The sequence below is a fragment of the Geotrypetes seraphini genome, chromosome 14 (assembly GCF_902459505.1).
Source record: "Geotrypetes seraphini chromosome 14, aGeoSer1.1, whole genome shotgun sequence".
Lineage (NCBI taxonomy): Eukaryota > Metazoa > Chordata > Amphibia > Gymnophiona > Dermophiidae > Geotrypetes > Geotrypetes seraphini.
In genome coordinates, this window is record NC_047097.1 from 573,448 (window position 1) to 597,319 (window position 23,872).

Below are 23,872 nucleotides of genomic sequence, written 5' to 3' on the forward strand. Positions count from 1 at the left end.
ACATTCTTAGTCTTGTTAACCATCCCTTTTTTTTAAATAATTCCTAGCATCCTGCTTGCTTTTTTGGCCGCCACCATACATTGGGAGGGTTTCATCGTATTGGCTACTGTTTTGTATCAAAATATAGAAACATCCTTCCTTTTCTCAGTGTTTATTTCCTTTCACAGTTTAAGAAACACATTCAGAAAGACTTTCCAGCCACTTTATCCCCATTAAACATAGTTACCAACTGGTTCCTAACACAGGCCACTCCAGTCTTGCATCTGCCTCATGGTATGTTGGAATATTGGTTCACACTTATTTAGTTAGATGTATAAAGTCCATGAATACCATGGAATAAAACAAGGACTGAAGTGGATTATCCAAGGAAATGGAACCAGGTCACACCTTTATTGTTCTCATTTTTGCATTAACTCAGGAAGGGATTTCCTAGGGCTGTTCACCATTAGCTAGAAGAGGTAAGCTAGACTGCATCAGTTAATCACAGAGTCTTTGTAAAGGGTCCCAGTCTGGAATGATCAATGTTGGAATGTGTATGAGCTTGAGGAGGAGCCAAACGCTGTAGACGGAATGATTGGGTGCTGGTTCTTCAAGCCTTCTCCCCCCATCTCAGCAGATGGGGGTGGCGATGAGTCGAGAGTAGCTTTAGTAAGCATAGCTGGCAGTGAAGAGTGACTGTGCAGCTGCAGAATCGGTCACTCCCGATGCCATATATTCGCCCTTCGATGCCAAGCTATTGATCTGAAATCAGAATGCACAACTCTTTAGAAAACAAATGTCAGCCGTAAACAAGAAAACTTTTTTTTTTTTTCCATTATATTTTTATTTTCAAATTTTATAAAAAGTGTACATAATAATAAAATACATTTAATAAATGCATGGTAACACTTTTATATCTAACACAATGTATGTCTGAATTTGATTTTCCCCTTCACCCTCCCCCCACCCTTTTATTGCTTTAATATAATATTTTCAAATTTTATAAAAGTATACAACATATTAGAATACAATTGATAATTATTCAATAACATATTTATCTAATACAATATATTCTGGATAAATTTTATTCATTTTCCCTCCCCCCACCCTTCTGTTATTTTTTAATCATTTGTTACATTCTGTATCATATATTATAATATATTATATATAAATTGTTTTCCTTATCCCCCCTATATGTGTGTCATAAAAAAAAAAAAAAAAAAAAAAAAATCTCTAAAAGAAGAAAAGAAGAAAAAGTATTCTATTATTTAATCATTGCAGTATTTTGTCAATGGCCCCCATATTTTTATAAATTTATTATATGTCCCCTTTTGTACTGCTATTGTTCTTTCCATTTTAAAAACATGGCATATTGTATTCCACCAAAATGTGTAGTTTAGGTTGTTATAATTTTTCCAATTGTTAGTTATATGTTGAATGGCAACCCCTGTCATAATTAATAAAAGTTTATTATTTTCTGGTGAAATTTGACTTTTTTTTCTCATCATTGTTCCAAATAAAATTGTATCATATGATATTGCAATATGATTTTCCATTAATTTATTAATTTGTGGCCAAATTGAATTCCAAAATATTTTAATATAAGGACAATGATATAATAAATGATCTAATGTCCCTGGTTCTAGATTACAGTGCCAGCATCTATTAGACTTAGAACTGTCTAGTTTTTGTAAACGAGTAGGGGTCCAAAAAGCTCTATGTAATAAAAAGAACCATGTTTGTCTCATAGACGCTGACACTGTACATCCCATTCTCCAAGACCAAATTAGTGGCCATTGAGATGCATTAATTTGATGTCCAATCTCAATGCTCCAAATGTCTCTTAGACCATTTTTTGGTTTTTTATTCAAATATCCAGATATTAATTTATACCACCATGCGGCTTGATGTCCTAGGAAGTCTGCTTTAAAGCATAAGAACTTTAAACTATATTGATTGTTTAATGATTTCCATTCAGGGAACCCAACCTGAATGGCCTGCTTCAATTGCAACCATTTAAAACTTTGTGTTTTATTAAGACCAAATCTATGTTGCAATTGTGAAAAATCCAGCAGTTTACCTTCTGAAATAATATCATCTAGAGATCTAATTCCTGCAATAATCCAGTTCTTCCAAAGGATTTGAGCTCCGCCTACTTTGATCTTGGAGTTTATCCATATGGATTGATTAGTTGATTTATATATTGGGATGGGTGTTAATTTATCAATAAATCTCAATGTTTTCCAAGTATCCATTATTATTTTATTTTCTCTGTATCTTTTAGGTATATTAATACTTGGTAAATGAACTAAATTTAGGGGAAACATAAGGCGCCATTCCAAATATAACCAATCTGGTGCATTATCTATAAGTTCTGGGAGGATCCAATACATACCCTGACGTAGAATATAGGCTTGATGGTACCTATAGAAATTTGGAAAATTTACCCCTCCCTCCTTAATTGATTTTTGTAAGGTTACTAAAGCTATTCTAGGTGTTTTACCAAGCCAAAGAAATTTTGTTAAAATTCTATTAAGCTTCTTATAAAAGGACCCCTGAAAATAAATAGGTATCATACTCATTTGGTAGCAAACCACAGGCAACATCATCATTTTAATAGTTTGAACTCTGCCCCACCAAGATATATGTAATGGGTTCCATTGTTCACATAACTCCGTTACTTTTTTTAATACATATTTTTCATTTTCTTTTACAGTATCTTCAATTGTTTTTTTAACTTGAATGCCTAGATATTTAAATCCTTCTTCTTTCCATATGAATGGAAAAATATCAAATAATCCTTTTACACAGTAAACATTCAAGGGTATAATTTCAGATTTATTCCAATTAATTTTATAACCTGAAAATTTGCCAAACTTATCAATTAATTCTAATAAAGAAGATAAGGTAGACTCTGGATTTCTCAAATAAAGCAAAATATCATCAGCATAAGCCGAAATTTTATATTCCATATCTGAATATGGGATTCCTTGTATCTCCCTCGTTTGCTGTATTGCTAACAATAAGGGTTCTAATACAACATCAAATAACAAAGGAGATAAAGGACAACCTTGTCTAACTCCCCTCTGCAATTGAAAACCATCAGATATCTTATTATTAATATTTAATCTTGCAATCGGGAAGCTATACAATGTTTTTACCATTTGTATAAATCCAGAACCTATACCAAACCATTCTAAAGCCTGATACATAAAATTCCATTCTACCCTATCAAATGCTTTCTCGGCATCTAATGAAACTGTAAATGCCGGTTCATCCATTTTTTTTGACAAGTTTAGCATGTGAAATAATAAGTTATTGGAGGAATGTCTTTTAGCAACGAAACCCGTTTGATGCATATCTATAATATGTGGGAGAGCTTTGGCTAATCTCAAAGCCAAAATTTTCGCCAAAAGTTTATTATCAATGTTTATCAAAGATATAGGCCTGTAGTTTGAAACCAAAGTTGGATCTTTATTTGGCTTAGGCAAAACAATTATTATTGATTCAGCCATAGTACCTTTTATATTACCTTTTATAAGTTGTGTCTGATATAATTTTAATAAATGTGGGGAGAGGATATTTTGAAATGTTTTATAAAATTCTACTGTGTAACCATCACCACCTGGAGCGGATCCAACTCTAAGAGATCTCAATGCTGTTTCTAATTCTTTTAATGATATAGGTTCTTCTAAACTTCGTTTTATATGATCAGGAATCTTAGGTCCATTTATTAAATCTAAAAATTTTTTTCCATCTTTTTGTTTCTCCAAATAAGGTTCGGAAGAATATAGATCTTTATAAAAATTTAAAAATTGTTTTAATATTATATTTGTTTGATTTGTTATTATACCATTATCATCTTTTATTCCATTAATATTAGTTCTCCTTTTTTTTGCCTTAAGATAATTTGCTAATAATTTTCCCGCCTTATTAGAATTTCCATAATACACCGTTTGTTTGGAAAACAAATCTTTTCTTATCATTTTTGAAGTTAATTCATTATATTTACCTTTTACTTTCAAAAGAGCTTGCAAAACTTCATATTCCCATTTACTTATCAATTTAGCTTCTAATATTTTTATTTCTTTTTCTAATTCTATATATTGTTTTTTAATTTGTTTCCTAATAAAAGCTGAATATGATATGATATTACCCCTCATAGTTGCTTTAAATGCATCCCATACATTCTCTATAGATGTATCTTCCACTAAATTTATTTGAAAAAATTCATTAATTTGTGTTTTAAAATTTTCCAAAAATTTGTCATCCACAAGCAATGCATTATCAAATCTCCAAAGAGGTCTATTATTTTCTAATTGATCTATTTGTAATTCTATCCATATTCCCGCATGATCCGAAATGATAATAGGATCAATGGAGGCTTTAATCACTTGTTGCACTTTATTTGTTGAAACAAAAATATAATCTATTCTTGAAAATGATTTATGAACCTGTGAACAAAATGAAAACTCCTGATCATTAAAATGAAGAATACGCCATATATCTTTCAAATCACATGATCGAACTAAATTATCTAGACCTAAAGATTTAATATTTTTACCTGGTTTTTTATCCAATAATGGATCCATTACAGCATTAAAATCTCCAGCCACCACTAATTTAGAGGTAGCCAGTGGTAATAACATATTTTGTAGCTTTTTGAAAAATTCTGATTGATTCGAATTAGGGGCATATATATTAAATAACGTCAGGGTATCATTTCCCATACCTATATCGATTTGTATCCATCTTCCATGTGGATCTGAATTTTTTACCTTTATATTGGCCATACATTTTTTATTTATAAGGATTGCAACCCCTGCTTTTTTACCCACTGCTGGAGCAAAAAAACATTCTTTTATCCATCCACCTGATAATTTCTGTGATTCCTTCATATTAAGATGGGTCTCTTGCAGACAGTAAATATCTGCATTTTGTTTTTTTAAAAATGTTAATATTTTTTTCCTTTTAATTACGTGATTTAGGCCATTGACATTAATAGAATATATTTTAAAAGACATTATATATTTTAATACTTTTCATTATCTTATTCTTCCTCTTGTAAACAAGAAAACTTATTTTAACTGATGTCTCAGTGAATTCTAGGCTATGTAGTCTCATGTTCTATTTAAATAAATGTTAATCTTTCCCTGCGTGTCTCCCTGCACGACTTTTGTTAACCAAATTTCTTTAGTCACCCTTAGCAGCAGACTCATATTTTAAGCAGATACGATTATGTTTTGGGTTCTGGGAAAGAGAGGCCCATAATATTTGCAGGGAGGCTGTGTGATCATGTCAGGGTACACAGTTGCAAACACCTTCTTGGAATACAATAACTAAACTGATATACTGGTATACTCAGTGGTAGCCCGTGAGATCAAATAATTTCCTTTGCACCAGGAACAGAATGATTTGGTATTTTAGAAAAAAAATTGAAAAACATTTTATTCCCAGAAAAGTACTAGTGGTTAAGAGGAGGCTGCTTTTATAGCAAGAGATAGTGTAGGGGGGCACTAAGTGGTAACTTTGAGCCTGTGAAAACTTGGTACAATACTGGTGAGTTGGAGTAGATAGAAGATATTGTGATGTATAGTCTGCAGTGAGAGCTAGCGTGTGCTTACCCCAACTTTAAAATTGCTTACCGTGAGACACGCTTAGGCATCCTGCAATAAGTTCCAAATTTGTACATGCTAATTGGGGTGCTAATATTTTTTTATTTGGGGGGTATGTCAGGGGGTGCAGCGGTGAATGGCCTTGTCCCCATAGTAAAGTATCTGCCACGCATTGCCTCCCTTCCCACCTTTTCCCCCCTCTCTCTGCTCCCCACTTCCATGTAGCATCTGCTCCCTCTCTCTGCTGCCTTCCTCCTGAGTGCGTAGTCCAGCGGCCCCCTCCCTCCTCCCTCTCAAGTGCCGCGGTCCAGGCATCTCCTTCCCTTCCCATCACCGTCGTGGGCGCTTTTCAGAATCAAGGTTCTCTCCGAGCAGCCTTCTCAGAGGACACATGCGACTACTCCAAAACTTCTCCTCTGATGCAAGCTACCCAGGCGGAAGTTGCGTCAAAGGGGATGTTTCAGGGTAGTTGTGCATGACCTGTGAGAGGGCTATGGCGTCTGGGACGCTCGGAGAGAAAAACCTCGATTTTGAAAAGTGCCTGCAAAGATGACAGGAAGGGAGGGAGATGGCCCAAGGAAAGGAGAGAGGAACAGATGCTGAAGGGAAATGGGGAGGAGAGAGGAGGGAACAAACGCTGCATGGAGGAGGCGACAGAGAGGGGAGCAGATGCTACATGGAAGTGGGGAGCAGAGAGAGGGGGGAAAAGGCTCTGAAAGAGAGAGGGGAGAAGACGCTGAAGGGAAGTGGAGAGAGAGGCAGGAGCAGACACTGGATGGAAGCGGGGAGGGGAGAAAGGAGAACAGATGCCAAAGGGAAATGGGGAGGAGAGAAAAAGAGGAGCAGACGCTGAAGGGAAGTGGGGAGGGGAGAGAGGGGAGCACATACTGGATGGGAGGAGGAGATAAAGAAAAAGGGCACATGCTAGATTGGGGGGAGGAGAGGATAGAGTTAGTGAGATACTGGAAGGGGTGACGGAAAGAGGTGGCAAGATAAAGGTAGATACAATGAAAGGGAAATTGAGGAAAGTAAGAAAGCAGACAAGAGGTAGAAAAGAAATTGAGAAGGAAGAGCAGAAAAGTAAAGGAAGGGAAAGGGAGAGGAGAGATATCAGAGCATTGGGGGATGGGGAGGGGACAGATACCAGATATGAAGGGAGGAAAGAGATGCTAAAACAGTTTCCTCAACCTTTTTACACCTATGGACTGGTGGAAATAAAATAATTATTTTGTGGACCGGCAAATTACTAGGACTGAAATTAAAAACCCCGTTTCCGCAAGCTCAGTCCCCACAAACCATCTGATCCCATCCACACAAGCCTCAGTTATAATTTTATATTGAATGTATTTTATTAAAGTATAAAAAGAAACAATTTTCTGTACAATTGTCATTTTATAAATACAAATAATACAAAGCAAGGATCAACAAAACCCCCGTCTCCCCTCCCCTTCACATATATCCCCTCTACTATCAAGAAAACTGAATAAGCCAAATTATTACAGAATGCTAGACAGAAATATCATGCTAAGAGAATACCGCAGTCACACATGACAGGAATAGTGTTAGAGGAGTGCAACTAGGGCAACTGCCCCCTGGTCAGAGAAAACCCTAAGCCAGCTGGAAGCTAAAGAAGCACTGTCTGGGCTTTGCAGCCCCCCAGTTATGTCTAACACCAGCTCTAGCAGGATACATATTTCAAATCTGATATATTCTAATAAAAAATAGAAATAAAATTATTTTTTTCTACCTTTTGTTGTCTCTGGTTTCTGCTTTTATCTCTTCCCTCTCTTCCATCCAGCGTCTGCCCTCTCTGTCTCTTCAATGCAGCATCTGCCCCTTCCATCCACTGTCTTCCCTCTCCCCTTTCCATATGGTATCTGCATTCTTTCTATGTCCCTCTCCCCTTTCCATCCAGCCTGCGCCCCCTCTCTCCTTTTTACATGATTCATTCCAGTTTCACTGCTCTCTTCATTTTTATCTCTCCTACACTAGATCTAGCATCTTTGTCCCTCTCTGCTTATTTTTCTGCTGACCCCCTTCCCAGTATCAATCGCTCTTTCTCATTCCTGTCTCTCCCCTTTCCCTCATCTGATCTCTCCATTCCACCCTGAACCCTTCCCCTCCTCTAATCTCCCAGCCAGCTAATTCCTTCCTTTTTTCCTTCTTCCTTCCCTCCTCCTCCTGTCCAGCAGTAACTATTCCCTTCCCTTTCCCTCCTACCCTACCAGCAGCATCTCTTCTTCTTCTGCTTCCCTCCAGGTCCAGTAGCAACTGTCCCTTTATTTTCCCTTGTCCAGCAGCTTCCCAGACTCCTTTTCCTCCTCCCCTCCCAGCAGCATCTCTCCTTCTCCCTCTCTCCAGGTCCAATAGCAGCTGTCCCTATTTTTCCCTTGTCCAGCAGCTTCCCAGCCTCCAACAGTGACTTTCTCCCCTCCCAGCAGATCTCAGTACTTGCCAGTGCAGCGATTCACTAAGGCAGCCTTGGGTCCTTTGATGGGTCGCACCGCCTCCGAGGAAAGAGGAAGTTGCATCATCAGAGGCAGCTGCGACTCAGCAAAAGCCCCAAGGCTGCCTTAGTGAATCACTGCGCTGGTAAGTACTTAGAGCTGCTGGGAGGGGAGAAAGCCACTGTCGGAGGCTCCCCATGATCTCGCTGGCCCTGCGCGGACCAGCAGGAAATTGCAGCTCATCAATCTTGGACTGCGTGGACTGGCAGGAATTTTCTGCAGACTGGCACTGGTCCACGGTCGAAGAACACTGTGCTAAAAACCACCTGGGGGAGGGAGGGAGAGATGGAAGGGAAGAAGAAATATATGCCAGACCATTGGGGGGGGGAGTGAGAGATGGAAGGACAAGGCAGACAGTTTCTGGCAGAGGCATAGAAATAGAGCAGATGCCATATGAAAGAGGCAGAGAGAAGGTAGACAGTGGCAGAAAGGAAAAGAATGACTCGAAGATGAGAAAGCAGAAACCAAATAAAGGAAGAAAATATTTCTATTTCTTTTCTATTTTTTTTTTTGCCTTAGGATAAAGTAGTATTGTAGCTATATCGATAAACGTTTATAAACAAAGTCCTGCCAGCTGAAGATCTCTTCCTCTAGTTCAGCAGCCAGAACTCTTGATTTATAAAATAACAGTTGTACAGAATATTGTTTCTTTTTATACTTTAATAAAATAGTTTTATACTGAACTTATTTGAGGCTTGTGTGGATGGGACCGAGTTCACAGGGACGGGACTGAGATGGGAACAAATTTTTTACCCGTGTCGTTCTCTACTTTACACCTACCTATTTCAGAGGAAATGACCTTCAGCAAACTTGGTCCCAATTCTCATCCTCCATCAGAGCTGAGCCAGCACTGCGAAGTTCAAAAAACTACTCAAAGTTGCCTTTTCTGTAAAGCCTTTGGACGCAACCTCTTTTCTCTCTCCCTCCTTTGCTTCTGTCTCTCCCCTAACCTTGTGATTTTATTGTGAATCGTATAGACACCCATTGAGGGCCCCCCTTGTAGTGTATCAGCTCTAAAAGTACCCCTAAAAATGCACCAGTCTTGCAAACTGTATCATACCTTTGCCCGTTTGACAAAGGCTTCCTGGGAGGCCTTGACATTCTCTGGCTTCCCATACCATGCAGAGAGTGCAGATGCCTGTAGGGCCCGTCCATATGAGAACGTGAGTTTCCAGGGCTTGGGCAGTAGACACTGGTTGATGGCATTGAGATTCAGGGAGGCTTCCTCTTCACTCTGACCTCCAGAGAGGAAGCAGATGCCTGAGAGGTAACAGGTGAGAAGTTAGTGCTCATGAGAATTGTAATAATTACCTTTCACTGCTTAAAACAGATGAGAACACAAACACCATATGCACTTCCCTGAGAAGTAACTGGCTACTGAAGGTACAATCTGTATACAAATATTCCAGTCATTCTAAGAAATACCTTATACATTAATCCTTCAGTGGGCCCTAGGCACACAAGTACACTGGGCTCCTTAGCCCACCCCACACCCTACCCATTTCTCCAGATCAACCCTCAATTACAGAATAAAGAACCGAAACTTAGAAATTGTCCTCTAGCCCAGCATCAGACCTACCCTTTCCTTGCTCCCTCCTATCCAACCATGTGGCCCAGAATTACCCTTACTCTCCCCCCCCCCCCACACACACACTACCCATTCCTGTAGCATGGGCTCAACCTCACCCCCATACCTCCCTAGCCCAGCATCATCTCTATGCTTCCCTTGGTACCCCCTACTGCCCAGAATCAGCCTTAGCCTTCTCTACTCCCCCACCCCTCCCTGTAGCTTAGCATCAGATGCCACCGCAAAAATACACCAGAATTAAATATATTATTAAAAACCTCCTGGGTACTGTAAAGCCCACCCCCCACCCAGAAAACCACAAACTAATATAAAAATTTTTTATCTGAGCCGTCCAGACACAATTTTATTTTATATTTATTAATTTACCAGTGCTTGCTTGAGCTTGCCTTGCTTCTCTGGAGGTTAGTGGCCCTGATCACTGCAGTGTGCTTGTAGCTTAACCTAAGCTGGCTCTCTTTGTAGCTATGGGGAGATAATCACAAAGCGGCTGCGGGAATTCTCTTAAGGGGAAAGAGACAACTGCGAAGCTGTAGGAATCGGATTGGCAGTCAGACTAGGTGGGTGACAGGCCTTAGCTGAGATTGGGGACTGTCCAGAACTACCCATTGATGTCATCGCAGCAGCACACCGGCAGGCCCCTCTGAAGTATTCGGGCCTGAGGCATGAACCTACTAGGCCTTCCCTTTGATTCAGCGCAGAGGTTCTACTCCCTTCTTACTTACTGGTAGCTCCAGTTTCTCTCTTGTATTCCCTAAGGAAAACATTACTACATGAAGTGGGGTAAAACCAGGACAGGTTTTGCTGTACATGGAGCTATACATAGTGTTACCATATGGCTCTAGAAAAAGGAGGTCGGATTGAGACATCTGGGTTTTACTTCTATTGAAAGCAAGGGAGACTGATTTTAAATTTGTATTCCCCCACTTTGTAAAGTTAATGTATATCACTTAGAATTGTGATAGGCGATTAATCAAATTTTTAATAAACCTTAAAAGTAAAACTTGGACGTATCATTTTCACTAGAAAAGCACATACCTTCCCACCTGTCCAAATCCTTATGGATGCGATCAAATAAAGGCTTATAATTCAAGTCATACAGACCAGCCCCCAAAGGTCCAAAGAAAGCACCCAAATACCGCAGGGACGACTTCACCCATCAAAACGGAAAAGCAGTACCCAGTTCTTTCATCACAGCCCTTGACAGATTAATATTCAGAAATTCTGATTTACTAGGGTTAGCTTTAAACCCCAAAACTCCACCATAAGCAGATAATTCACTTAGAATCTCTCTTAAGGACTGTCTAGGGTCCTGTACCGTGAACACATCGGCAAAAAGACTGATTTTATACTCTCGAGTCACCACTCGAACCCCCCAGATACGGTCATTAGCTCTGATACGCCGGGCCAAAGGCTCCACTGCTAAGGCGAATACCACAGGAGACAGAGGACAGCCCTGTTTAGTGACTCTAGAGAGCACAAATGGAGCAGAATGGCTGCCGTTCACCTTGATACAGCCCATCGGGTTGGTAAAGAGAACCCTGATCCAATCTCTCATTTGGAGTCCCAAGCCAATCTATTCCAACACTTTAAAGAAAAAGGGCCTTCGAAGGCCTTCTCAGCGTCAACCGATAGGAAAACCGTGCCCTGCTGCAGCCGATGAACCCACTCCAAAGTAATCACCCTCCAGAATCTTCTCCCTGGCACCTGTTCAGACCAGTTAGTTTAAGAAAATGTTAAACTTCTTTTAAAGCCTACTTTTAAGGTTATGTTGGAGAGAGATACCTAATGAGGAACTTGAATTATGATCTAGAACCACTGAAGTTCAAGGGTCCCACGACAACAAGAGGGCATCCGTGGAAAATTAGGGGAGGGAAACTACGAGCTGACACCAGGAAATTCTTTTTCACAGAAAGGGTGGTTGATCGCTGGAATAGTCTTCCAATGCATGTGATCGAGGCCAGCAGCGTGCCTGATTTTAAGGCCAAATGGGATCGTCACATGGGATCTATTCACAGGGCGAAGGTAGGGGAGGGACATTAAGGTGGGCAGACTAGATGGGCCTTGGCCCTTATCTGCCGTCTATTTCTATGTTTCTATGAAGTTTAATGATATGTAATTTCCTGCAGGTTCTTTGTCATTTTCAGTGGGTTAATGTATAGCCTGGTTGTGGTGAATTGAAAGTCTTTTATGCATGTTGTCCTCTGAACCATTGTGAATGTTTTATTTTGTTAACTGCTTAGTAATAGGTGGTAAAATTTTTTTAGAAATAAATAAAATAATAAATAACCCACTTGCCGTCTTACAATAAACCCTGACTGGTCCAGAAGGATCAGCCTCGGTATCCAACTCAAACGATCCTCTAGAATCCAAGTAAAGATTTTAGTATCCACCCACAAGAGAGAGAGATAGGACGATAAGAGGCACATAGCCCTGGATCTTTCCCTGCCTTATGTAAAACCGTGATACCCGCCAACTGCATAAAAAAGGGCAATTGACTCTTCAGTTTCAGTCATTGAAAAGATGCAGTGGAGGTGGCAATAACAAATCACTGAAGCACTTATAGAATTTTACTGTGAAGCCATCCAATCCAGGGGACGTCCCCACCTAGATTTAAGCGCCTGGCGAGCCTCAACAAGGGTAATAGGCCTATCTAGGCATTTTGCGTCCATTGTGGGAATATTCCCCAGCCCAGCCAACTGAACATAGTCATCAATGCATTCCAGGCTACAATCAAACTCCGGAGTATACAAACTGCTTTGTAATAGTCCACAAAACAAGCCCGGATCTCCTCATCCTGATGCATCATCTCCTCAAATGGACCCTGAATCGACAAAATGTTATTCCGCATGCGACAGACCCGTAGTCTGTGGGCCACACAACGACTAGCCTTAATATTGATTCAAAATATTTTTGTTGCAACAACTGCAGATGATATCTCATACGCTCCAAACCAAAGTGTTCTAAAGCCTGACGTACCGATTGCAACTGACACAGGACCCTACGGTCCCAGGGCTGTTGCTTGTGAGTCCCCTCCAAAACAGCCAATTCATGAAGCAGCTGCTCTTCATAGAAATATAGAATTAGATGGCAGATAAGGGCTACGGCCCATCCAGTCTGCCCACCTCAAAGACCCTCCCCTACCTTTCTTTGTAAATAGATCCCACGTGTCTGTCCCATTTGGCCTTAAAATCAGGCACGCTGCTGGCCTCAATAACCTGAAGTGGAAGACTATTCCAGCGATCAACCACCCTTTCAGTGAAAAAGAATTTCCTGGTGTCCCCATGCAGTTTTCCGCCCCTAATTTTCCACGGATGCCCCCTTGTTGCCGCTGGACCCTTGAAGAAGAAGATATCTTCTTCCATCTCGATGCGGCCCGTGAGATGTTTGAATGTCTCGATCATGTCACCCCTCTCTCTGCGCTCCTCGAGCGAATATAGCTGTAATTTATCCAGCCTTTCTTCGTACGGGAGATTCTTGAGTCCCGAGACCATCTGGGTGACCATTCTCTGGACCGATTCCAGTCTCAGCACTCTAACCTTCTTTGCCTCAGTAGATAGGCCGCCAACGTCAGGAGGCATCTCCCCAAAGTCACCTTCAGCCCCTCCCAGACAGCCTTTGGAGAAGTTTCCCCTCCTACATTCAAGTCCAAATACTCCTGCAGCCAACACTCCACCTGGCGCAGCATGTCAGGGTCATCCAGCAACCCATCATTGAGTTGCCGATATTTCTGTCCGCTCTGCCGCGGGGTCCCCGCCAGTCTCACCCAAACCGGAGCACGATCCGACCAGGTTATTGAATTTATCCGTGCCTCATGTACTCTGTGCAGTCCACTCTGATCCACAAAGATATAGTCAATTCTAGAATAAGAGTGATGCACTGCAGAAAAGTGGGTATAATCCCTCCCCTGGGGGTGTAACCACCGCCACCCATCTTCCACCTGAAGTACATTGCTTTTCATGTTATTCATTTTGAACCTGCACCAGGAAGTTGGCGGATTATAAGTATCATTACTATTATCATTGGCAGAGGAGGGGACTTATTGCCTACAGACCAATGGTCCATCAAGCCCGGTAGCCCGTTCTCACTGTGGCCAATCCAGGTCACTAGTACCTGGCCAAAACCCAAAGAGTAGCAACATTCCATGCTACCGATCCAGGGCAAGCAGAGGCTTCCCCCTTGTCTTAACAACACCTATGGACTTTTCCTCCAGGAATTTGTTCAAACCTTTCTTAAAAAAAGAACCACTGATCTGAATAGATTGGAGGGATATCCTAGAGGTTAGAGGATGGATGATGGGGGGGAGGCTTGGGGTTATTAAAGGATCATATTGGGGGTGGCATTGGAATGGGAGGGGGATTTGTGTGGGAGGAGCAGTGCTGCAGCAGATCTGTTTTCCATCATTTCTTTATTGATGTTTGGATCCACATCAAGTTACCTGTTGTGGCAGATAATGCCAGCACCTGTGCTATCTGCCACTGCACGTAACATGGTGCCAAGTGGTGTTTGCAATTAAACACAGTAAAACAACCCCTACTAAAAGGAATAAAAGTGAGAAAGGGAGAAGGTGTTAGCAGAGCAGATGAAAATGGTGAGAGACTGTATGAGCAGAGAGTTACCTGGCACAGCAGCTGGTACTGTGCGTCGAAGGGCGGTCACAGTTGCTATACCAATCTCCTCTGGGGTATACCGTTTGGAGCAGGCCTGCCCTGGAGTTACCATATTGGGTTTTAGCAGGGTTCCTTCTAAGTAGACATGATGGTCATTCAGAGCTTTGTATACAGCAGCCAGGACCTGAGGTCAAAGAGGTAAGAAGTGGCCATTACCTCAAGTACAAAACACTGTAGTGTCTGTATATAATATATAAACCACAGAAAGGCAGTATATCAAGTCCCTTGCCCTTCCCTGATAAGCCAGTATTAGAGTTGGTTTGTTTTGGAAGCGACTCAGATCAGTGGTTCTTAAATCTATGCTGGGAGACCCCCCCCCAGCCAGTCGGGATTTCAATATATCCACAATGAATATGTGAGAGAGAAATGTGCATGCCTACTACCTACTTTATAGGCAAATTTCACTCATGCATATTCATTACTTATTTATTTGGTGTTATATCCCATCCTCCCAGGAGAGCTCAGAATGGGATACTTTTAACATGTATGTAAACTTGTGAATTTATGCAAGGTGAACCATGGCGTGGCAGGACATTGTTTGACAGAGTGGGGCTATGGGTCCCCCAGGACAGGTTTAAGAACCACCAACTCCTAAAATATTATGGAGAGAAGTTATCAAGGTGCATTAATGTAAAAAGGTATAAACCCCAATCTAATTTGGATGCCAAGAATTTTATGATATAATGAAGTCATGGTATATGGGGGCTTGACGTGCCACTGGGGCTTGTGCAAAGCTATGCCATCAGCAGTTTCCCTACCAGCAGGGTCTCCCAAGGCGGACAAGTTTCAGCAGATATGTCAAACTAACCTATCTGGGCAGCAGCAAATGGGCAGTGTTGGATGAGAGGATCGCGTTTGATGAGAATTTATACTGCACAGAAGAAAGGCCTGACAATCTACTTCTGTATTCTGCCAAGAAAACTTGATAAGACAAAGAATCGACATATAATGGTGGAAGATAGTCCCCTAGGTCAGAAGGGACTCACGGTGTTTATGAAGCTGCCAGATCAAAGCCGCCAGGATGTCCCGATGCTGATGTTGCTGGATAGAAAAGGGAGATCAGAAGCTGTAAAGATATTCTCAACATAGGAACATGGAACGTACGAAGCATGAACCAAAGAAAAAACTGGAAATTGTTAAAAGATCAAATGGAAAAAACCAAAATCGATTTGATAGGGATCAGTGAGCTCAAATGGACAGAACAGGACAGGGCCATTTTCAATTAAATGAGCATTAGATCTGCTACTCTGGTCATGAAACACAGGAAAAATGGTGTGGCTTTCATCCTCAATAATAAGCTTTCAGAGATGGTAGTAAAGTACCATGAGAGTAATGTCAATCCATCTGCAAGGAAAGCCGATCAATGTCACCTTGAGCCAAGTATATGCTCCAATGACAGACACAGATGAGGATGTAGTATTATTCTGCAAACAACTTCAAAATATAATAGATCAAACGCTGAAACAAGATCTAATGATCCTGGCTACCAATCCAAGAAAGAATACAATTTAAATTCTACTGCATGTTATTTAAAACCCTAAACGGAGACAGCCCATCCTACCTGAACAACAGCGTCATCCAAGCATCCACAACCAGACACAGAAAAACACATTCCCCATTTATACCTCCTCAGATCAAAGAAGTAAAATGAGCAAAACTACACGACGGCCTCTCAGCCACTCAAGCCGCAAGACTGGACAACCAGATCTCCAACCTTCTGATGACCACTCCAGACTACAAGATATTCAGAAAAGAAATAAAAACTATACTTTTCAAGAAATTCCTGAAGCAGCCCTAACTTCACGTACTCTTAACACTAAAATTGACAAATGATCTACTCCTTTCTTCCCTAGTAATGACAATTGTGCTTCCATTGTTACCCCCTTTAAATCTCTGGTAAGCCGCCTTACTCTTAACAACCCGAGAAATGTCAAAAGATCTACTCTTTACCACTCTAGTAAATCAATCGTTCTCCCATTGTAATCCCCGTTTATAAATCTTTTGTAAGCCGCCTTGAACCGCAAGGTAATAGCAGAATAGAAATCCCTAATGTAATGTAATTATGGGGGTCTTCAATGCAAAAGTACATCTGAAGATGCAGTGGTTGGAAAGCACGGCATAGGAGAAAGAAATGAAGCTGGTGATAACTTAGTACAATTTTGCAAAACAAACCAACTGTCAATCATGAATACGCATTTCCAACACCACAAACATTGCCAGTACACATGGACCTCTCCAGAATATCAAAATCAAATTGACTACATCGGCATAGGACAGAGATGGCAATCTGCAGTTTTGACTGCAAGGACTAAACCAAGACCTGTTTGTAGAAGCGACCATGAACTTTTGACATGCAAGATCAAGGTAAAGCTTCACAAGAAGATCATTAGAGATCTCCCAAAATACGACACTGAAAACATTCCATCAGACTATTGAATAAAACTAAACAGTCTTGCATTGCTTGATACAGGAGGTAGAGAGCCCGAAGAGTTAAAGAATGGCATCAAAACTAATTAGTGATGAAGCTAAAAATACTCCAGAAGAAAAAGAGCCAAAAAACCCACCTTGTATCTCAGAAGAAAGAGAAGCAAAATTATCTGGTGATAGAGAAAAAGTATCACAAATGAACCGAGTGTTTCAACGTAAAGTTCAGCAAGACGAAGAATAATCTCAATATTTGTCAGAAAATTGAATAAGAGAATGTAAATGGAAAAACCAGATTAGCGCATCAAGAGATTAAGAGATTACAGCAGAAATTCCAGCCTCAACTTGGGATGCTTAAAGACGCCAATGGAATGATATTGAATGATCCACCCACATGTTTTCAGCAAGTTTTTGACTACGAGAGTTTAGACACTGTAGATGCATAAGTCAATTTATGAGCTATGTTGATAACAACAGTGAGAGCAACTATGTCAAGCAATGAAATTGGGAAGAGCTTATCAAATTAACAATGTAATATAATTATTCAATGAGAAACAGAGGTACAACAAAGACAGCAACTCTGGGAGTGTGTGGCGCCAGAGTTAGAGCTACAACTTCAGCACCCTGAGGCTGTGGGTTCAAATCTCTCACTGCTCCTTGTGAGCCTGAGCAAATCCCCTCATTGCCCCAGGTACACTAGAGAGTTTGAGCCCACCAGGACAGAAAGGGAAATATGATAAAGTACCTGAAAGTAAAGCACTTAAGATATAAGTGGTATATAAATAATAAAATAAAATGTTAGCCCTTGAATGAAATAGCATTTATATAAAGTATACCAGTAAAGTCAACAGTTATTAAAGACCCAGAAGGCAGATATATTATATTGATTTTTAGAAGGTGATTTTAACTGTGCCCTTGCAGCAAACAATAAATCAGAACCAACCTTTAAACTAAATTAAACTATTAAACTTATTTTGCAACATCTACTTAAACTGAATCTTATTGATATTTGGCGTATGATGCATGGCACAGAAAAAGATTATACTTTCTACTCCATAGTTCATAATTCCTTCACCAGGATTGACTATTGGTTTACTCCTTCCAACTTTAAAACAAAAGTTTGCAATCGTTTCATAGGTACTCGATACATCTCCCAATGCTCTCCCTTCAATATGCAATTTCTATAAAACCCAGTATTTTTGCTTAAACTAAAGAATATGTACAATTTAACTATAATGATGATACTCATTTATTCACTTTCTTACTACGTGGACGTTTAAACTTGTTATGTAACTCTTTGGCAATTCTGGAAGCTAAGCATAAACAAACACATAAGAAACATCTTTTAAAAGGACATATGGCAAATAAACAAATTACGACTATCTCAATTTTACCAAAAGTTCTTTTTTTGAAGGGTCTAATAAATTCCCCCTCAAACTTTTAAAATGAAAGTTACACCACATTAAATTAAAAAAAACCAAAACGCATTTAGATCAAATTGTCTAATGGTACTGTATCTTCTAATACTTATGATATTTTAAATGGCTTTTCTATGGGCTAGATTCACTAAGCCCAACGATCAAGTCCTAACCACTTAGCGACCCGTTTTTCCTCCAACCGATTCACTAACCTCTGTCTCAATCATCCTCTGATCCGATCATGCAAATGAGGGGGCATGGCATTCAGACCCCATTCACCTACCCCTCACTCAAAGGCACAAAACGCAAAAAGCTATATGACAACCTACTTGCTACACAGGCCGCGAAAATTGACCCCATCATATCCAAGCTGCTGACCACAACTACGGACTACAAAGCGTTTCGAAAAGATATAAAAACTATACTATTCAAAAAACACATCCCAATATTATAATCTACCCTCATCTTCTCACCCTTCATAACCTCCTGCAACTCACAACCAACTGCAATTTCGTCCCCATAGGCAACATCTAATCTAGTTGCAACGGGCGATAAGCCAATTCATATCCAGAAACACTGTTTCCCCAAATACCGAAAAATCAGATATAACAACCTAGGAACAGACGATTTTTTGGTAACATAAGATTATGCTTTGTAATATTATGTAATGTAACATAAGGTTATGCTTTGTAATATAACATAAGGTTATGCCTTGTAATATTATGTAATGTAAGTTATGCAATGTACTGGAATAATAAGGTAAAATAACACAAAGTAACCCTACGTAAAGTCTTGTAAAGTTATGTAAGATAAATTATGTAAGATAAATTATGTAAACTTAATGCAAGTAATGCAAGCACGGTAAGGATAATGTAAAGTAACGCAAAGTAACTCCACGTAAAGTTATGTAAAGTTATGTACGAAAAGTTATGTAAAGTTAGGTATGCAAAGTTTGTAAAGTTATACAAATAATTGTATTGTCATCGCCTGGAAATGACCAGCCATCTTCTAATGTAATCCGCTTAGAACCGCAAGGCACAAGCGGAATAGAAATCACTAATGTAATGTAATGTAATTCAAATGCAGGCAGGCAGGCAGTGATTCACTAAACAAATCTGGAACACTGACTGGGCTGGCCGATCAACTAAAGAAGCGATTGCTGGGGACTAGTTACTCACTGCTTTCCCACTGCATCTCCTGCTCTCTGCCTATATTCTCCTGCCCCGACTCTCCTCTCGCCACCCTGCTCTCTGCCCCGACTCGCCGCCCTACTCTCACCCCAAATCTCCTCCTCTCGCGGCCCCGACTCTCCTGCCCTTCCCCGCATTGCAAGCCTGTGGTTTAAAACCATGGGCTCGCAAAGAAAAAGAGAAGTAAAAAAAAAAAAATAAAAAAAAAAGGTCGCTGCTCTGTAAGCAAGCGCAGACCATCTACAGATGGCGGTTGGGGGCATGATTCTGTTCGTCCTCATTTCATGAGGACACATCGTGAATCAGCCCCCCGGACCCAGATTGGATCAGTAGGTCTGTTATGTGAATCTAACCCTGTTTTTTTTCAGGACTTATAAAAATTACATTCTACGAGTATGCAAGAACATTGCCAGAGGTTGTGGTAAAAGCGGATAGCATAGCTGGTTTTAAGAAAGTTTTGGTCAAGTTCCTGGAGGAAAAGTCCAGTCTGTTATTGAGAAAGACATGGGGGAAGCCACTGCTTGCCCTGAATCGGTAGCATGGAATATTGATACTCCTTGGGTTTTGGCCAGGTACTAATGACCTGGATTAGCCACCGTGAGAACGGGCTATTCTTATGTTCTAACACATTGATGCCTGGCTGCATAATATTGACTTACCTAAGCTAAAACCTGTATTTCAATCAAATATTGATCATCCATTTACTATCCAAGAGGTGCGATTAGCTATCACCAAATTGAAAAGAAATAAAGCTGCAGGACCTGATAGATTACCAGCTGAATTATATCACAGTCTAGTGGATTACTTTGCCCCCTATTTAACAGAGGTATTTAACGAAATAACCACAGCTCACGGCTTACTTGAAATGTTCTACTCAGCTGTGATCACGGTCATCCCAAAATAAGGAAAGGATTCCATTATTTGTATTAACTACCGACCTATTTCTTTACTAAATATAGACTACAAAATTATTGCAATACTCAGCAACCGTATTACGGATGTGTTCATCCAGACCAAACAGGATTTATTAACAATCGCTACGGTTCAATCTGAAATAAACCATGTGGTGTTCCTCAGGGTTCTCCACTTTCATCTACACTATTCAATGTTTATCTTTCATCATTGGGCTCATGTTTGAGCAACCTGGATGTAGAACTGTTTAGTTATGCCGACGACATTACTATTAAACATAGAAACATTGAGAATGATGGCAGAAAAGGGCCGTCGGCCCAACACGTCTGCCCACTCAAAAGAACCCTCCCTTTAAAAGAACCCTCCCCTTAAAAGAACACTCCCTCTAAGCAATTCCCCTAAGTAAACCCACATGTTTTTCCCATCGTTTCTTGAAGTCGAGCACGTTATTGGCCTCAACTACCTGACGTGGAAGGCCATTCCAACGATCAACCACCCTTTTGGTGAAGAAGTACTTCCTGATGTCACCATGAAATCTCCCACCCTTGAGTTTGAGCGGATGCCCTCTTGTTGCCGTAGGACCCGTAAGAAAAAGGATATGTTCCTCCACCTCGGTACGGCCTGTAAGATATTTGAACGTCTCTATCATATCTCCCCTCTCTCTGTGTTCTTCGAGAGAATATAACTGCAGCCTGCTTAGATGTTCTTCTAATGGGAGATCCTTGAGTCCTGAGACCATCTTAGTGACCATTCGCTGAACCGATTCCATTCTCTTCACATCCTTTTGATAATGTGGCCTCCAAAATTGAACACAGTACTCCATATGAGGTCTCACCATGGACCTGTATAACGGCATTATGACTTCAGGCTTTCGGCTGACAAAACTTCTTCGGATGCAACCCAGCATTTGTCTAGCCTTGGCCGAAGCTTTCTCCACTTGAGTGGCAGTCTTCATATCTTCGCTAATGATTACACCCAGGTCTTGTTCTGCGACAGTTCTTGTTAAGGTTTCACCATTCAGGATGTATGTTTTGCAGGGGTTACCGCTACCAAGGTGCGTAACCTTACACTTTTTGGCATTGAAACTCAGTTGCCAAGTATTAGACCATTTTTCCAATAAAAGTAGCTCCTGCCTCATAGTATCGGGCATGGTTGCGCTGTCAACCACGTTGCATAGCTTAGCATCATCGGCGAATATTGTAATTTTACTTCGAAGTCCCTTAGGCAGGTCTCGTACAAAAATATTAAACAGTATCGGACCCAAGACCGAGCCCTGCGGCACTCTACTGGTCACTTCCAAAGTTTCTGAAGGGGTACCATTTACCACCACCCTCTGAAGTCTACCACTGAGCCAGTCTTTAATACATGCCGTCAATGTTTCTCCTAATCCCATCGTTTTCATCTTATTCAATAACCTACGGTGTGGGACACTGTCAAAAGCCTTACTGAAGTTCAAATACACAATATCCAGGGACTCTCCCTTGTCCAGTTGTTTCGTTACCCAGTAAAAGAAGCTTATCAGATTGGATTGACAAGACCTTCCCTTTGTGAATCCATGCTAGTGGGGATCCCTCAGCCTCTCGTCATCCAGAATCGTATCCAATCTGTTTTTAATCAATGTTTCCATAAGTTTACATTATTGATGTGAGACTCACCGGTCTGTAATTTTCAGCCTCTGATCTGCATCCCTTTTTGTGGAGTGTTATGACGTTAGCAGTTTTCCAGTCCAAGGGGACTTTTCCCTTGCTTAGGGAAAGATTAAAAAGTGCAGTTAACGGCTCTGCCAGGATATCTCTCAGTTCCCGAAGTACCCTGGGGTGTAGATTATCCGGTCCCATGGCTTTGTTCACCTTTAGCCTCGATAGCTCATGGTATACATTGCTTGCAGTAAATTCAAAATCCCGGAACGGGTCCTCCGAGCACTCCCTTGTTTGCAGCTGCAGTCCGGATCTCGGTGCTTCACAGGTAAAGACTGAGCAGAAATATCCATTGAGTAGTTCGGCTTTGTTTCAGTCTACATAGTTACCGTCAGGTTTCCTTAGGCGCACAATCCCGTCTGTTCTTTTTTCTGTCGCTAACATACCTGAAAAAGGATTTATCCCCTTTTTTAACATGCCTAGCTATATTTTCTTCCATGTGGAGTTTGGCATTCCTGACTGCTTTCTTAACAGTTCTAGATTTCACCAGATAGGCTTCTTTAGCTTCCGGTTGTTGTGATTGTTTGTAGGATACAAATGCTCTTTTCTTCTGCTTTACTAGTTACAAGATCTCCGCGGAGAACCACTGGGGTCTATTATTTCTCCGTCGTTTGCTCACGGTCCTTATGTAGAGGTTGGTTGCTTCCTGCAGGGTCGATTTCATAGCCAACCACAGTACCTCCACACTGTCCGTTGTGTCCTGGTTTTGCAGTGCCTCAGACAAAATCTCCCATGCTCTGGAAGTTAGCTCCCTTAAAGTTAAGGACCTTTGTCGATGTATTTGACCTAGTGACTCCCTTCCTGAGGTGAAACCACACCATGTTGTGGTCACTGGAGGCCAAAGACTCACCTACTGAAACCTTTGTGAACCTCACCTACTGAAACCTTTGTGCATATTTCAGCCCTTTTCCAGATTATCATTAAAGTTGAAATCATAATGAAACAGATGAATTCTTGGATTCAAAAATTTAAACTCAAACTAAACTCTGGCAAAACAAAGTTTTTTGTGGCGACTGCTAGTAATATTTCTTCTGAACCTTCTATTAGTATAAATTCAACTCAGTATATAATTCATCCAACAATTAAAATTTGGGGAGTTATTTTAGACCAGCATCTTACAATGCATGCTCAGATAGATGCTGTAGTGTGTAAATGCCACGTCACGTTATGGAAATTGCGAACAATTAGATCTTATTTTGAATTTACTGCTTTTAGATTACTGGTTCAATCGTTACTACTGAGTCTTCTTGATTATTGTAATATTATCTATCTGATAGTCACCAAGAAAGAATTAGCAAGACTTACAATAATACAGAATACAGTGGTCAGAATGATTTAAGGCAGGGGTGTCCAATGTCGGTCCTCGAGGGCCGCAGTCCAGTCGGGTTTTCAGGATTTCCTCAATGAATATGCATGAGATCTATTTGCATGCACTGCTTTCAATGCATATTCATTGGGGAAATCCAGAAAACCCGACTGGACTGCGGCTCTCGAGGACCGACATTGGCCAACCCTGATTTAAGGCCTGAAGAAATTTGATCATGTTACACCCTTTTATCGCGAATTGCATTGACTGCCATGGAGGCCCTGGTATTGTTTAAACTAGGCTGTTTCTGGTACAGCAACTTCTTACTTAGTCAATAGATTTTCTTTAGCATCATACAGACATAGTAGAAGAACTCATCCTTTGTTTAATTTTCCATCTGACCAGGGTTGCAGGAGTAAGAAATTTCTAAATCATACTTTGGCATCTCTTCATGACAACGAATTCCGAATATTGTTGCTTACTACCCATTCCTATGGCCATTTTAGAAAACAATTGAAGACCTATATTTTTTCTAAATATTTGACTGTTTAACGAATCATCTTATTTCA

The 23,872-nt window shown here is 40.6% G+C and overlaps 1 protein-coding gene across 3 annotated transcripts in view; it reads right to left on the bottom strand.

Annotated features, from left to right (window-relative positions):
- Positions 1-354: 354 nt before the first annotated feature.
- ALDOB (aldolase, fructose-bisphosphate B) overlaps positions 355-23,872 on the bottom strand; it is a 269,623-nt gene continuing 246,105 nt past the window's right edge. For all 3 annotated transcript variants that reach the window (XM_033920844.1, XM_033920845.1, XM_033920843.1), the window contains exons 7-9: positions 14,306-14,480; positions 9,162-9,361; positions 355-741 (exon numbers count right to left, since the gene is read on the bottom strand). In XM_033920844.1, coding sequence (XP_033776735.1) covers positions 646-741; positions 9,162-9,361; positions 14,306-14,480 — 471 coding nt within the window. In that variant the 3' untranslated portion in view covers positions 355-645. The remainder of the gene's footprint in view (positions 742-9,161; positions 9,362-14,305; positions 14,481-23,872) is intronic.